The 14,457-nt window shown below is 40.6% G+C and overlaps 1 protein-coding gene across 1 annotated transcript in view; it reads left to right on the top strand.

The window, feature by feature from the left end:
• col18a1a (collagen type XVIII alpha 1 chain a) overlaps positions 1-14,457 on the top strand; it is a 66,494-nt gene that overhangs the window by 35,750 nt on the left and 16,287 nt on the right. Inside the window, exons 21-37 of the mRNA XM_039817583.1 lie at positions 711-746; positions 1,554-1,643; positions 1,748-1,780; positions 3,487-3,522; positions 4,814-4,873; positions 4,984-5,061; positions 5,682-5,717; positions 5,857-5,910; positions 6,034-6,105; positions 7,134-7,208; positions 7,529-7,559; positions 7,913-7,957; positions 8,478-8,512; positions 8,600-8,731; positions 11,949-12,099; positions 12,273-12,337; positions 12,551-12,679. Coding sequence (XP_039673517.1) covers positions 711-746; positions 1,554-1,643; positions 1,748-1,780; positions 3,487-3,522; positions 4,814-4,873; positions 4,984-5,061; positions 5,682-5,717; positions 5,857-5,910; positions 6,034-6,105; positions 7,134-7,208; positions 7,529-7,559; positions 7,913-7,957; positions 8,478-8,512; positions 8,600-8,731; positions 11,949-12,099; positions 12,273-12,337; positions 12,551-12,679 — 1,158 coding nt within the window. The remainder of the gene's footprint in view (positions 1-710; positions 747-1,553; positions 1,644-1,747; positions 1,781-3,486; positions 3,523-4,813; positions 4,874-4,983; positions 5,062-5,681; positions 5,718-5,856; positions 5,911-6,033; positions 6,106-7,133; positions 7,209-7,528; positions 7,560-7,912; positions 7,958-8,477; positions 8,513-8,599; positions 8,732-11,948; positions 12,100-12,272; positions 12,338-12,550; positions 12,680-14,457) is intronic.

The following is a 14,457-nucleotide window of genomic DNA, read 5'->3' as shown; positions in this document are numbered from 1 at the left end:
CAACGCTTCACGGAAAGTTTTATAGTAGAGGTGCACATTACATCAGTGTCTGACAATAACTGCTTTAAAATATACTATCACATTGGGATGTACGTACATATAACAAGTTATACCCAATATAAGCATTAAAGTTCATTCTGGACCTTAGAAATCGAAGTTAAACAAGCTTTTTCCAGAGCTTTCAATTACATGTCATGGTCTTCATCATGGAGTTTGTTCAGTTGTCATTCATACTTACGTTAGGTGATGACAGCTGGGAAAACTCTATCCAGTGACAAAGACTTGAGAATTGAGATGCAGTCCTGAGGCTAGTGAATGACGTTAATGAGTAAATGACTTAATATTATTTTATAATCAATATGTCTATGTTGAAGTGTTAGCAGAAGCCAGTTTTGAATTGATAAGGTAACAACCTTTTGAGACAGCGGAAGGGAGTGTATTTGCCCCATTTTATATTTTAAAACACTCTTTAGTTGCGGCAAAATGCTGTTCTGCTTAAGTAAACATGAATTATATGTTTCAATCATTCTAATTTATCCCCCTTTTAAAAAAAGAAGATTTTACATGTAGAATTAGATAATAATATACGCTGTGCTTCTATTGCCTTCAGTGAATAAGAGGGTTGTTCATCTCGTCTATTGTCAGACCTTTATGAAGTATTTGGACAAACAGTGCCTTCACCTTTTTTAACGTATCTTTTAATATTACAGGGACCAAAGGGTAGCAGTGGCATCAAAGGAGAGAGGGTAAATATACTGTTAACACTAAATATTGGTTTATTTTTTTCATACATTATGTTAAAGGTCCCATGACATGGTGCTCTTTGGATGCTTTTATATAGACCTTAGTGGTCCCCTAATACTGGATCTGAAGTCTCTTTTATATAGACCTTAGTGGTCCCCTAATACTGGATCTGAAGTCTCTTTTATATAGACCTTAGTGGTCCCCTAATACTGGATCTGAAGTCTCTTTCCCGAAATTCAGTCTTGGTGCAGAATTACAGCCACTAGAGCCAGTCCCACAATGAGCTTTCCTTAGGATGTGCCATTTCTGTGTCTGTAGCTATTGAGGAGGAGAGAGGGGGGGGCCAAGGTGGAGAGTGGGGGTGTGGCCTTGACCTGGCTCGTTTGAAAGCCATGATGTCTCTCTCTCATGGGCAGGCCAAATTCTCTGGGCGGGCAAAGCAGAGAAAGTGGAGGTAACCTTTCCCCTTATGACAACATAAAGGGAAGATTCCAGATTGGTCCATCTGAGCTTTCATTTTCTCAAAGGCTCATATTAATGCTAAAAAAAAATGAAATTTTCATGCCATGGGACCTTTAACTACAAAGCAGTTGTGTATAAGATGCTGATCCAGTGCTTACAGCAACAAGCTGTATGTCGGTACGTTTCTTTGTCGTCATTTAGATCTCAGACCTCGTAACCTTTTTTCAAGATGCTTTTAATTTTTTATGTTTGATACGAACATAAAAACTAAAGCTCTGTCATGAGCGTTTGATTAATTGGGACAGTTTTACATGGTTTTGCTGCATGTGCGCGTGCTGTTGTTTTAGGGTGACCCAGGTCGGGATGGAACTGGAATCCCAGGTCCACCCGGCCCACCTGGACCACCTGGACAAATCGTCTACCAGACATCTGGCAATGTAAGTAACAGAGAGCACACACTGGACTGAAATCCAAAGCTAAGGGCAGTTTTAATCAGTGGTGGCCTTCATCTTAACTTTGTTCTCTTTGTGTGTGTCTACAGGTTGATGGTGTTGTTGGCAATGCTGGGCCTCAGGTTTGTATTCATGTTTAAACCGTGACACTGATACAGCAAAACGATACAAATACAACTTTATCTTTCTCCTCATTTTGCCATCTTTTTAAAAAGTCATATCTGTGCCATAGATGAGAGTTTGCCTTTAAACTTAGATATTAATGCATTTGGTGCAACACTTAACAAGGCCCTGTACATGTCACTGAGCTTTTAAAAACATATATACAGTTGACTGTGCACTTGTAATTAGAACCGTAGAGTGGGCTGTCAACTGATACACAACAGACAATCTTCTTAAACCAATATTCATACCACGTGGTGAAACGTGTTAACTTATCCCTTTCTTTCACAACACACATCAGGGCTGATCAGGGATTTCTTCAACTATGTCAAACTTTATGAGAACATAGGCTTGTGTCATCACTGTCTGACCTTTATCAAATATAACCACCAAACATGTGTCCATTTCAATATATTATATTTTAGGCAGCTGTATACCATTGACCTACACTGAGTGAAATCTGCTTATTTCACAGTTAGAACGAGGCAGGGCCAGAATGAGTTGTGGGTGGATTTGCTTGTACATTTGTGTTATATGTAAACAGAGGTGTCAAAAGTATTCACATTCATTACTTAAGTATAATTATAGATACTAGGGTTTGAAAACATTTTTTAGAAGTTGGAAGTATCAACTCAAGTTTTTTTACTCAAGTAAAAGTGTAAAAGTACTGGTTTCAAAACTACTTAAAGGATAAAAGTAAAAGTAATGTAAGGAGGAAAAAATGCCATTAAGGACAAAAGCTTAGACCGCCCCACAGGGGCCTAATAGTGCACTACCCCACCACTTTTTTTTTCTAAAGGCCATAATGACTATAATAATGTTATATTAAAATCATACCTGCAAACTCAGAAGGGCTGAAAAAGGTGACACATCTCTGAGTCTGTGTTTTTCAGACAACGGCAGCTACAGTCTGGTGTTACAATCCTCTCCAGTGAAATACAGACACACTTTTACACCGTTTAGCTGTCAGCATTGTAACCATGTTTACTCCAGCTGCTAGCGAACGGTAGGCTAACGTTACCTGCTGTCAGGTGTAGCGTCCCGTGCAGCGATGTTTCAGTTCCCTCTAACGTCCGTTTTCGGAGCATCAGAGAGAAGCGCAGGCATTTAAGTGGCACCTACATAAGGCAGCGAAATCCGCTTTGCTATTCGGTCCGGTAGATAACGGTCGTTAAGGCAACGGTGCCGTATTAGCACCAGGTCTGTGCAGGTGCGATGGATCGCATACAAACCAATAGGGTGTCGGAATGGTAGCTATGTTTATACTTCTCATCCAACCACAATCAAATTCACTCTCTCCGGATGGCACGATTTATCTGGTTAGGGTTTTTTTGTGTGTTTTTTTAAACGATGACAAGCCGGAATGAAAACAAGCCAAACTGAAATAGGAGTAACGAGGCTATTTTTAAAATGTAAGGAGTAGAAAGTACAGATAATTGCGTGAAATATTAAGAAGGAGAAGTAAAAAGTATGCTGTAAAATAACTACTCCAGTAAAGTATAGATACCCAAAATTTCTACTTAAGTAAGGTAACTAAGTATTTGTACTTCGTTACTTGACACCTCTGTTTGTAAAGTTAGTAAAACCAAATGTGTACATGGTAGTCAGTTAGCAAAATGCAGAACGTCCATCCAATAAAGCTATATGTGTCTGTTTTCCTGTGCAGGGAGGACCTGGTTTACCTGGTCAAGCTGGATTCCCTGTAAGTCTCCTTGTGTTACAATAATTAATGTTACCGTGCCCTTATTATCACCATAAATGTGAAGTGTATTTGCTTCACATTATTGGTCTTGTGTTCTCTTTGTCTCTGTCTCCTGTGTGTTTTGAACCTGTTGTTAATCTACATTTTATAATTTTTTAATTATTATTGTAAACACATCCCACGAAAAGACCAAAACCTGTGTTATCAGCATGAGCATCAACATGTGTTAATCCGCCTCTCAGTGCCTTCCCTCAATCGGCAATCAGCCTGAAAACTTAGTCCTAACATAGACACTAATCTTAGAAAAATGGGTCACAATTCCAAATGCATTATTAAAAAGGTAAATTAAAGGCCCTGAAAACCTATTTTCTTAATCAGTTTCATGCTATACATGATGGCATCCTACACAAATACAGTATTAGTTTGAAGTGGGTGTTCGGTCAGAAAAAACGATGTCCCATATTTTAGCGATCCAATCAGGATTTAACGTAAGTTGTCGAGGGCTTGGCCTATGTTGCCAGTCTACTTTTTGCAGTTGATGCAGATTAGTTAAGTTTTTGAGTGTTAAACTCTCAATAAAGAATAACTAACAATGTTTTTAACTCTCATTGTTGCACATTTAGTAATGGCTATTTAATGTTACAGAGAAAGTTGTAGTTGTCACAGGCTAAAGTAAAATATTTTCAAAATAATTTCCTTGAACAGTAGGGCACTGTAGTTTTTAGAGAAGGTTACTCAAACAGTAGTACATTGATTTTGGAGCTCTGTGGCACTGAGGAATAAGTATCAGGCTGTCGGGCTTTGGCTACACTAACAAAACATACTGGTAGGACCAATTCCTTGTTGATTTTTGTCTTTTCGTTTCATTACGGGTTCAAATTCTGTGCGCTGAATTTTGGTGTGGGTGGTGATCCTTTTGGTCACAGGAATAAGCTGAAAGCAAACTGCTGTAAGGGCAAAAAGAAGAGACTTCTTTACATTCTTTTCTTTCAAATTCCAATAATGCCTCCAGATAATTTAACGGTAACTTGCATCCACAGAAGTAAGCGAGCGTGAAATGCTTCGCTGCACTACATTTGCAAGCAGATGCCATGTTGGCACCGTATCTACTCAAAGAAGCATCCCATCCATTCATTTCTACAGTCAATATCTGAACAGCGGTCCACTCAGCAATTTACAAGCTACACTGTATAGACGGAGACTAATTGAACATCTTCAGTTGATCCGGGGGAACAGATACCTTCCCGCTGCCAGATGACTGTTGAGAAATAGTATTGTCTTTATCCCGCAGGGTCCTATTGGACCAAAGGGTGACCGAGGAGACGCCGGCCTCCCGGGCTACGGAGTGAAGGTAAAGTCTTGCTTATTTGTTTGGTCAACTATTCATGTAGCCACTCGTCATCATTAGGACACGGCCGTAACAAAGTCAGTGTTGTCTGGTTGCTGCTGCACTGTGCTCAGGGTGAGAAAGGTGAACCAGGCTTAATAATTGGACCGGATGGAAATCTTCTCCACCTGGAAGGGCTGACGGGTCTGAAGGTGAGTCTCACTTCATTTGACTCTGTGCATTTACCGCATGTCTCTCTCGCTCTAACATAATAAAGCAAACGTGCAATTTTATTGTTTTTAGTGTTTATATTTGTTTTAATGTCTTAGAATTTATATTGCTTTAGTATTTTGTGCGTTTGTCGCGGGGGGGGGGGGGACTGAGCAGCAGCCCCGCCTGCTGCAGAGAGCCGACAGGAGCTTTTAGCGACTTTAGAGTGAAAAAAACTTACAGCGTACATTGATGTTAAAATGTATTGGTAGGTCTTTCACTGTACGTTTTGTTGGTAAATGTGAGATGTTCACACACGGATCGTCTTCATGTCAGAAACAAGGAAATTAATTTGGCGACGTACGTGTGTTACGTCAACCCGTTCTCTCTCCCGCTTGGTCAGTGGCTCTCAGAGTCTGGTCAAACTTGCGAAAAAAGTTACAGTGATTGGTCAAAATTGCGAGTCACGCCAAATTCACGGTGATTGGTTGAATTTGCGTGAATTTTTGCGATTGCGACATCGTGAAATCCTGTTGCTACTTTTCATGTTTAAATGTGTTGCCTGTGTTACGGTGGTGTTTGTGTTGTTGAAACTAATGTGCTTCCTTATCGCTGCCTGTAGGGAGACAGAGGATCTCCAGGACCTGTTGGCCCCACTGTGAGTGCTTGAGCATTTCTAGCATTTCTAACGAAGATATCTACACTAATGTACCAACACTGTTGTAAAATATATATATTTTTTTCACTTGATTCTCCAGTCAGCTCATTGTCTTTTATTTCATTTTTTATTGTGGTAGGGACCGTATGGGCCTCCTGGAATAAAAGGTGAAATTGGAATGCCCGGAAGACCTGTAAGTAACCCCTTGCTTGGTGTCTTACGTTGTTATATTTTCATATACCAAGTACCACATATTCTTTTCCCACGGTTTGTTTTTCCAAGTGCAGGGAAATAATCAATTACTTTCTCTCCTCAGGGTCGCCCCGGTGTAAATGGGTACAAGGGTGAGAAAGGAGAGTCCGGAGTTGGATCTGGCTACGGCTACCCAGTAAGTGTCCATATTATTATTTATTATTATCAATGCCTTAGACATAAGGCAGATTTTAATACAGTTTGACATCGTATTGTTTACTTTGCAATCCCCAGCCTTGCATTGAGCATCAAAAGCTTATTGGCTAGCTAGCTTTTTTGTTAGCTTGTACGGACCCTCATTATCCATGTTTTTATTCACATATTTTTTAGCCTTTGCTACATCAGGCAAACATTTACCTCACATGGCTGATCAGATGTTTCCGCTATCTGCGTCTTCTCAGATATTCCCATGCAATTTTTTGTTGTCTCCGGACAGCGTGGAACACGGCCAATACGAGCGGACACGAAAGAACACTTAAAACTTTCCCAGTTGAGCCAAATTTCCATTATTCTGACGACCAATGTGACTTGTTTGGTTTCCTGCTAGCAAACTTGACTTCTTCTACTCCGTTTACTGGCAGACTACAGCCATGCGTAGCCTTCCAGTTGATGGAAACGTGCCTAGTTCGCCTCTTTTTTGCGACATTTCAGAAGTTCGCTAAAAAGTTGACAGTTGAATGAAAACACGGCTATTGAGATCTCTTTTTTTTAAAGTGGCTAGTTATGTTTTGTACAGATTTTTTACCTTTGGACAAGTTCCCGTATACTGCCACTAACATTAGTCTTGGGTTTAAAAAACACAACCTGTTTAATTTAACAAATATCAGCTATTCTGCTCTGTCAGAGACGCTGTTACCTTGTGCCAGTGGGATAGACAATGTCGATTAACATGTATGTAGACACACCATTCCTCGGCGAGTGGATTCTTCCAGAGTGAGCGTCTGTAATCCCAATCAAAGCTGTGCATTTTTCAGGCATATTTGCTAGGAGACGTTAACATCAATGCTAGCAATCAATGTGTCACAGTATGTAAAAAAAATACCAAAATACTGTCTGTCTGTAACTGATTGATGTTATGTCAGTAATCTTACCACTACTAATGGGAATCCTTCAGTATCTAAACACCAAACAGTAAGAAAGAGTGAATAACTTTTTTTCCATCAGGGAGTCCCTGGCCAACCGGGACCACCAGGACCACCGGGACCACCCGGCCCAGCCATTCCCTTAGATCGCTTCAACGTGAGTACACGAGATCCCAAACCTCGTACTCTTGGCTATTTATGTTTACCAGTTGACGTTATTGGTTGATTGTAACACAAACTTCATGTCTCCCATGTACCCTGTGGTTTCTGGGAGCTAAACCATATCATATTTGAATCATTGAGGTGTTAATGACCAGTCCTTATCCGGTGCCTTTGTTCTAGTTTAAGCCTTGTTGTCTGGTGAAACCACAGAGTCAGTTGCCATCTGCATAACTTGGCGTGAACCAAGACAAATCCTGTTCTCTGTCACTGGTGCTGTGTGTTTCTTCATTGAGCATCGTTTCTTTCTGTTCATAGCGCTACGATGAAATTTCAAGGAACTACCCAGGTATGACCTCCATCACACATCGTTTGTTGTTTTAGCACCAATACACACATCTGTGAGACAGAGAACGGAAGTTAAGTTAAAGTGTCAGTCGAGGAATGGAGATTTAGAAAGGGCTTAAAGTGTCTGCAAGAGTTTTATCTTAACTTGAGTTTGATCCAGCTGCCTCAGCCTGAAGGGGATATACACTCTATCATCAAGAGATTAAGCTGTCAAGTCTGACTAGATGCAAAGAATGAATTGATAAAACAGACATCGCCATCTATGACGCAGTGAGCTAACAGTTTTGCCATGTCAGATACTGTGGGATATTGTGTCTAACTCGCTGATATGTTAAAAATTATATTTTTTTGTAGCGACTAAAGGGGAAAAAGGAGAGCAGGGTGACCGAGGACTTCCAGGTAAATCCCAGTTTACGTAAAAAATATACACAGTGTACTATTATTTCAAACGTATCCACCAGAGCATGAGAGCGCAGCGGAGCGGTGAGAATTTCCGCTCCTCACTCCCAGGGCCAAATTAATTTCCCCCGCTCAATATCGCTTTGCGCTCAACTCAGATTTCACCCCCACAATCACTCACCTGTCGCTCCAAAAAAAGCTGCATTGTATTGATCAGATAAACGCTACTCTTCATGCCTCAAGCCCCGCCAGCAAAAAGTCTGCCGGGTGACGGGCACTGGCGGCATAGAGAGGGCCGTTCATCTGCACGTATCGTGCTGCAGTAACACAGAGACTGGATCGGGCATGCTTCGCATGGCGTAAGCGGTACAGATGCGAAATTGGAGCGGGGGAAATAAGGCAGGCTCCAACAATTTCAAAAACATGCTCTGCGCTCCATCCATAATGTAGCTGCACTGCAGGACTGTGTTGAAGTGAATTATGAGTACTTGATCACTAAAACACCTTTGTTTTTTCCTAGGAACAGCCCCTAATTTTGATATTTACACATTCAAGGTAAACTAGCTTATCGCTACACCACCATTCAGTTTCATTAGTGTGCTGGATGTTCTGTACTTCATAATGTTAAACTGTTTCCAACAGAATGAACTGAAGGGGGAGCGTGGAGACTCAGGTGTGAAGGGAGAAAAGGGAGAGCCCGGTGGTGGATATTATGACCCACGTTTTGGAGGAGTACAAGGCCCACCGGGGCCTCCTGGCAAACCAGGCCTACATGTGAGTAAAATGTCTGTTGTATACCGTATATTTACAGGTAGAGCCTATGTACGGCCCAGATCCTATTTTGTCGGAAGACTTGAGGTTTGACCTGTACAGTAAGCACAGTAGGGGTGCAAATCACACATTTCATTACGATATTATACAGATTCTTAGGACAACAATACAACATTAACCGATATCACAAAGTCTGCCACGATAAGATGCCGATTCCATTCAATTCAGTGGCCTGGGACCGAGACGATACGTGAGCTAATTTAACACAATCGCTAACATTTACACTACCGGTCAAAAGTTTTAGAACACCCTAATTTTTGTAGTTTTTTATTGAAATTTTAGCAGTTCAAGTCCAATGAATAGCTTGAAATGGTACAAAGGTAAGTGGTGAACTGCCATGGGTTAACAACATAAAGCTGTTCTGCAGCAATGGAAGTTGATCAAGCTTTGAAAGTTGGTGTTAGCAATTCCCACAGCTGTTCCAACTTCTGGATTACTTACAACCCCCTCTGTTTGTATAAAAGTATTGTTGGAACACACTGTGGTACCGTACCCTCGTGAGCATTATTTGAACAGTATTGTACTGCAAAAAGTAGTGTGTCGCTATAAAAATGGCGGGGAAAAGGCAATTAACAATGGAAGAGAGACAGACCATCATAACTAGGGCTGAACGATTTTTGAAAATAATCTAATTGCGATTTTTTCCCCAAATATTGCGATTCGATATTCGATTATTTTTTTAAGCTCTTTGTCTTCTGTATTATTCAACAAAGACAAACAATAAATCATTGTATAGTATGAACAACACACAATTACACACTAGACAGTTAAATATATATATATATATATATATATATACATATACACACATATATACATACATATATATATATATATACATACATATATATACACACATATATACATACATATATATATATATATATATATATATATACATACATACATACATATATACATACATACATACACACACACACACACACACACACACACACACACATATTTTTTTACAGTGCACAGAGAGGAGCTGCCTCCAGCCCCTCCCCTCGTGAAGTCGTGCCGATACCGTCAACACTGCACTTGCTCAGAGAGGCTATCGTACGTTAGTTGCTGTGGTCTTGCCGTGGGATTAACTGTACTAATAAAACCGTTGAAACACCGCGCTACCCGCTGCTGTGAAAGCTCCCCAAACCGTCATTTATCAGTCTGATTGTTACCCCTCTCAGTGGCAGCTCCTCCACCCATATCTTTATATCTTTATAACGGAGCTAACCGCTAACCGGAGCTAACCGCTAATCAGAGCTAGCTCGTTGCCAACCGAGCCTTCAGTTCTGCGTGCCTGTATCCATTAACTGCATGTATGGACTCGAGCCCAAACAAAACCCTTCATTTTATTAAAATGGCTGTAAAAGTTTTAAACTTCAACTCAGAATTGTTTGAATGACAGAGATCAGCTCAAGGTACAGTGTAGCCTTAGCGTGCTAAGTTGATGCTTTCTCTGCGTAGTGCAGACTGATTTGCTCTTGCGAGTCATCAAATCGAAACCAAATCGCAGCCTTTGCGATTAGGAAATCGCGTTTTAACATATCGCGATATTATCGCAAATGCAATTAATCGTTCAGCCCTAATCATAACACTTAAGAATGTTGGTCTTTCCTACAGAGAAATTGCGAAGAAAGTCAAGGTGTCAGTGAGTACAGTATTCTTCACCATCAAAAGGCACTTAGAAACTGGGGGAAACTTCTGACAGTTGTTCATGTTCTGACTGTTCAAAAAAGTTAAATAAAAAAAAAGAAACTGGGGGAAACTGACAGGAAGAGGTCTGGCAGACCTAAAGCCACAACAGAATCAGAAGACAAGTTTCTGAGAGTCAACAGCTTGGTGATAGGCGGCTCACAGGACAACAGCTTCAAGCACAGCTTAATAGTGGTCGTAATAAGCAAGTCTCAGTTTCAACTGTAAAGAGAAGACTTGGAGCTGCAGGTTTGATAGATCGAGTTGCAGCAAGAAAGCCACTGCTAAGACGTCAGAATAAGAAAAAGAGGCTTGCCTGGGCCAAGAAACACTGCCAATGGAATACCGAAGACTGGAAGAAGGTGTTATGGACTGATGAATCAAAATTTGAAATCTTCAGTTCATCACGCAGGATTTTTGTACGCCGACGAGTAGGTGAAAGGATGGTTCCTCAGTGTGTGACATCAACTGTCAAACATGGAGGAGGAAGCATGGTGGTCTGGGGCTGTTTTGCTGGATCCAGGGTCAGTGATTTGTACAGAGTGAAAACTGCTACCACAGCATTTTACAGTGCCATGCAGTACCCTCTGGTATGCGCCTAGTTGGTCAGGGGTTCATCCTACAGCAAGATAATGACCCAAAACATAAGTCCAAGCTCTGCCAGAACTACCTTAGGAAAAAAACAAACAAGATGGAGTGGCCAGCACAGTCACCAGACTTAAACCCCATTGAGCTGGTTTGGGATGAACTGGACAGAAAAGTGAAAGCAAAGCAACCTACAAGTGCCACACATTTATGGGAACTTCTGCAACAGAGTTGGGAAGAACTTTCTGAATAATATTTGATTTCCATTGTAGAAAGAATGCCACCAGTGTGTTCAGCTGTTATATCTCCCAAAGGGGCTACTTTGATGAGTCAAAAATTTAGAATACATTTTGGTTTATAAATTGATTCCATGATTTCTTTTTTAACTTAAATTGAGTTAAAAAACTTAAATTTCAGAGTACAATAATACATTTAACTACATGGATTTCAATTAAAAACTTGTACCGGTAGTGTATATCAACTCACAAAAAGCAACTAAAATATGATTTGACAATGTCATTACTAAACTTCATTACAATTAAAAACAAACCACCCTTTTTAATGAAAAGAATACTCTCTCTCTCTCATATAGATATATATATATATATATATATATATATATATATATATATATATATATAATATATATATATATATATATATATATATATATATCTCGATATTTACACTTTGTATGGATAATATTGGATCGTATATTGGACAGAATCAATACGTAGGTCCAGATCGACTTATCGTTACACCCCTAAAGCACGTGTGCCGGTATTACACATAACCCAAAGTTGTTTGTCACGACCTAGATGCTAGACATTTGAATAATGTGTTCCAGTAATTTAAATTTTTTTCTCCATCGTGTTAGGGCCCAAAGGGAGAATCCATAATGGGCCCTCCTGGACCCCAGGGGCCTCCGGGGTCACCAGGGATTGGTTACGATGGGCGTCCAGGTCCTCCCGGACCACCCGGACCTCCAGGCTCTCCCTCACTCCCCGGGGGATATAGGCCCAATCACTGTAAGTTTTCTATGTTTTAATATTCTGGATATTTCTAAACTATACACTAGTACAACTAGTGTTAGGATGACCTCGAGCTACTGTCTGCACTCTACGTGTTGGCTACTGGAGGCAAACTGCTCTCGAGCTTTAAATACGCCAAATCATTAACAAGCTTTTCTTTTTATTTGAAGCCGTCAGTGTTCCCGGACCTCCCGGTCCTCCTGGAGCACCTGGAATACCCGGTCACTCCTCTGGGGTAAGCGCCATCACGGCAATTTAATAGTATACGACCAATTGTGCAATTGTTAGGCCGGCATTGATAATAAATTCTTTGTGTCGATCAGTCTGCGCTCTGGAACTGATGCTTTGGCCTATTAGAACTTTTCATTTAAAGAGGAATTGGCAGCCATTTCTTTATTTTATTTCTGTTCAACAGAAGCCGAACACCACATACATTTGTTTTCCACAGGTTACTGTTTTGAGGTCCTACGACACGATGGTAGCTACAGCCAGACGGCAGGCGGAAGGCAGCCTCATCTACATCATAGACAAAGCTGACCTGTATTTGAGAGTACGCGATGGACTGCGCCAAGTCATGGTACGGTGATCTACTTTTCACCCAAGAAAATGAAATGCAATTGTATTGGTTAATTAGAATTCAAAACAGGCATTTAAATCATAGACCTTTCATACAATTAGACTTTAAAGCTGTTGTGGATTCTGGCCACTACCATATCTCCAGTTTATAAAAATAGTCTATCAATCAAACCATCAGGAAGCCAACAATGGCTTTTAACCAAAATAATGGAAATTGTAGCGGATATGAAAAAGACATTTAAAGGTACAATATGTAACATTTCTGCATTATAATGTCTAAAAACAATACCTATGTTGTATATTTTTATGAGTTGTGTTCTTACACTATCCCAAATGTTTCCACCAAATTTCAAACCCAGAGAAATCTGTTATTTTCTTTTTTGACACGGGTTGTTTCCTTTAGTTGCCTGTCAGTGGCGTCATATAACCTTTCACCATCTAGTTACTCGTAACTTCCGTCAGAACTCACTAGCTAACTGGTCAGCTACAAATAAAAATCGAATCAAGAAAAAATTATGTTGGGGAAACTGCAGCTATTTTATTAGAATGACATGAATAAACTTCACTAAACTTAACGTGAATAAACTTGAATGGGTAAACTCGTCCGTAAACAGATGCATTCTAATCAGCGATGGTCTTTAACACTAAAAACTACAACTCCCATAATTCCACGCAACTTTCCAAAGTCATCAAAAATCTGTGTTTGCCATCCATTTATTTGGTTGAGACCCCTAGCGGCAGAAAGTTACATATTGTACGTTTAAGAGCAATAAGCGGTTAGACACTGTGTATGGATTTTATGTGTATAGTTGAATATAGTTTTGTTTTTAGTCATTTCAAATAACTTACATTTTAATGATGCTTATTGCTCAAAATGTACTTGTACTGTTTATCAGGGCTCTAGAGTGCGACCAATTAGGTCGCACATATGACCAAAATTTGTAAGGGTGCGACTAAGATTTTTCCTAGGTCGCAACGGTGCACCTAACGTCCTTGCATCTGCTGCCTCTCCACGAATGAAGCGATGTCGTTTATATCGAAATGGTTTAATGTTGCGTTCCATGACCCATTCCTTCTGTACAGCCGTGCCTGTGTTTGGATCTCTCCTCTTCCTCTCGGCGCAGCCCCGCCCCCATTCACTCACATACAGCTCCCCTGCAACATGGAGAGACACAGCGCCGCCGGTCCAAACTGCTGACATTTGTCTACAGTTTTAATTATTAACACAGCTGTGTATTGTTAAGAATGAGAGGGAAACCTGTATTAGGACCAGTGTTTCCACTGGTAACTCTCTGTTATTGCGGCCGCCACAGCGAAAAACACATTAGAAGTTATTAAATGGAACTAACTTCAGTTCGTTGAGTAATAGCATGCAAGACAGAGCCTGCTGGACCTGGGCGAGAGATGTGACCCATGGCCAGAATATCATAGTTCATAAAAATGCAGCGCAGTGATGATACAGACATTTCATAGCCTACAAAAGATGTGTGTAACGCTGCTGACCTGTCAAAGCGCATTCGACCCGTGCTGGACCCATTCATAATGAGTCAGCCGTCACTCTCTGAGTAGCATACGCTTCAGTCCATCGCACTCCCCCTCTGTCTTCCCTGTTTGTTTGTTTTTAAGATTTCGGCCTTTATTTTGATAGGAAAGCTGAAGACATGAAAGGGGAGAGAGAGGGGGTAATGACATGCAGCAAAGGGCTGCAGGTCGGAGTCGAACCTCCATATATACCAACTGAGCTATCCGGGCGTCCTCTTTCTCTTTTAATCAGTCTTT

Source organism: Perca fluviatilis, chromosome 12, assembly GCF_010015445.1.
Source record: "Perca fluviatilis chromosome 12, GENO_Pfluv_1.0, whole genome shotgun sequence".
In the NCBI taxonomy this organism is placed as follows: Eukaryota; Metazoa; Chordata; class Actinopteri; order Perciformes; family Percidae; genus Perca; species Perca fluviatilis.
This window is presented reverse-complemented; position numbering and strand designations above follow the sequence as displayed.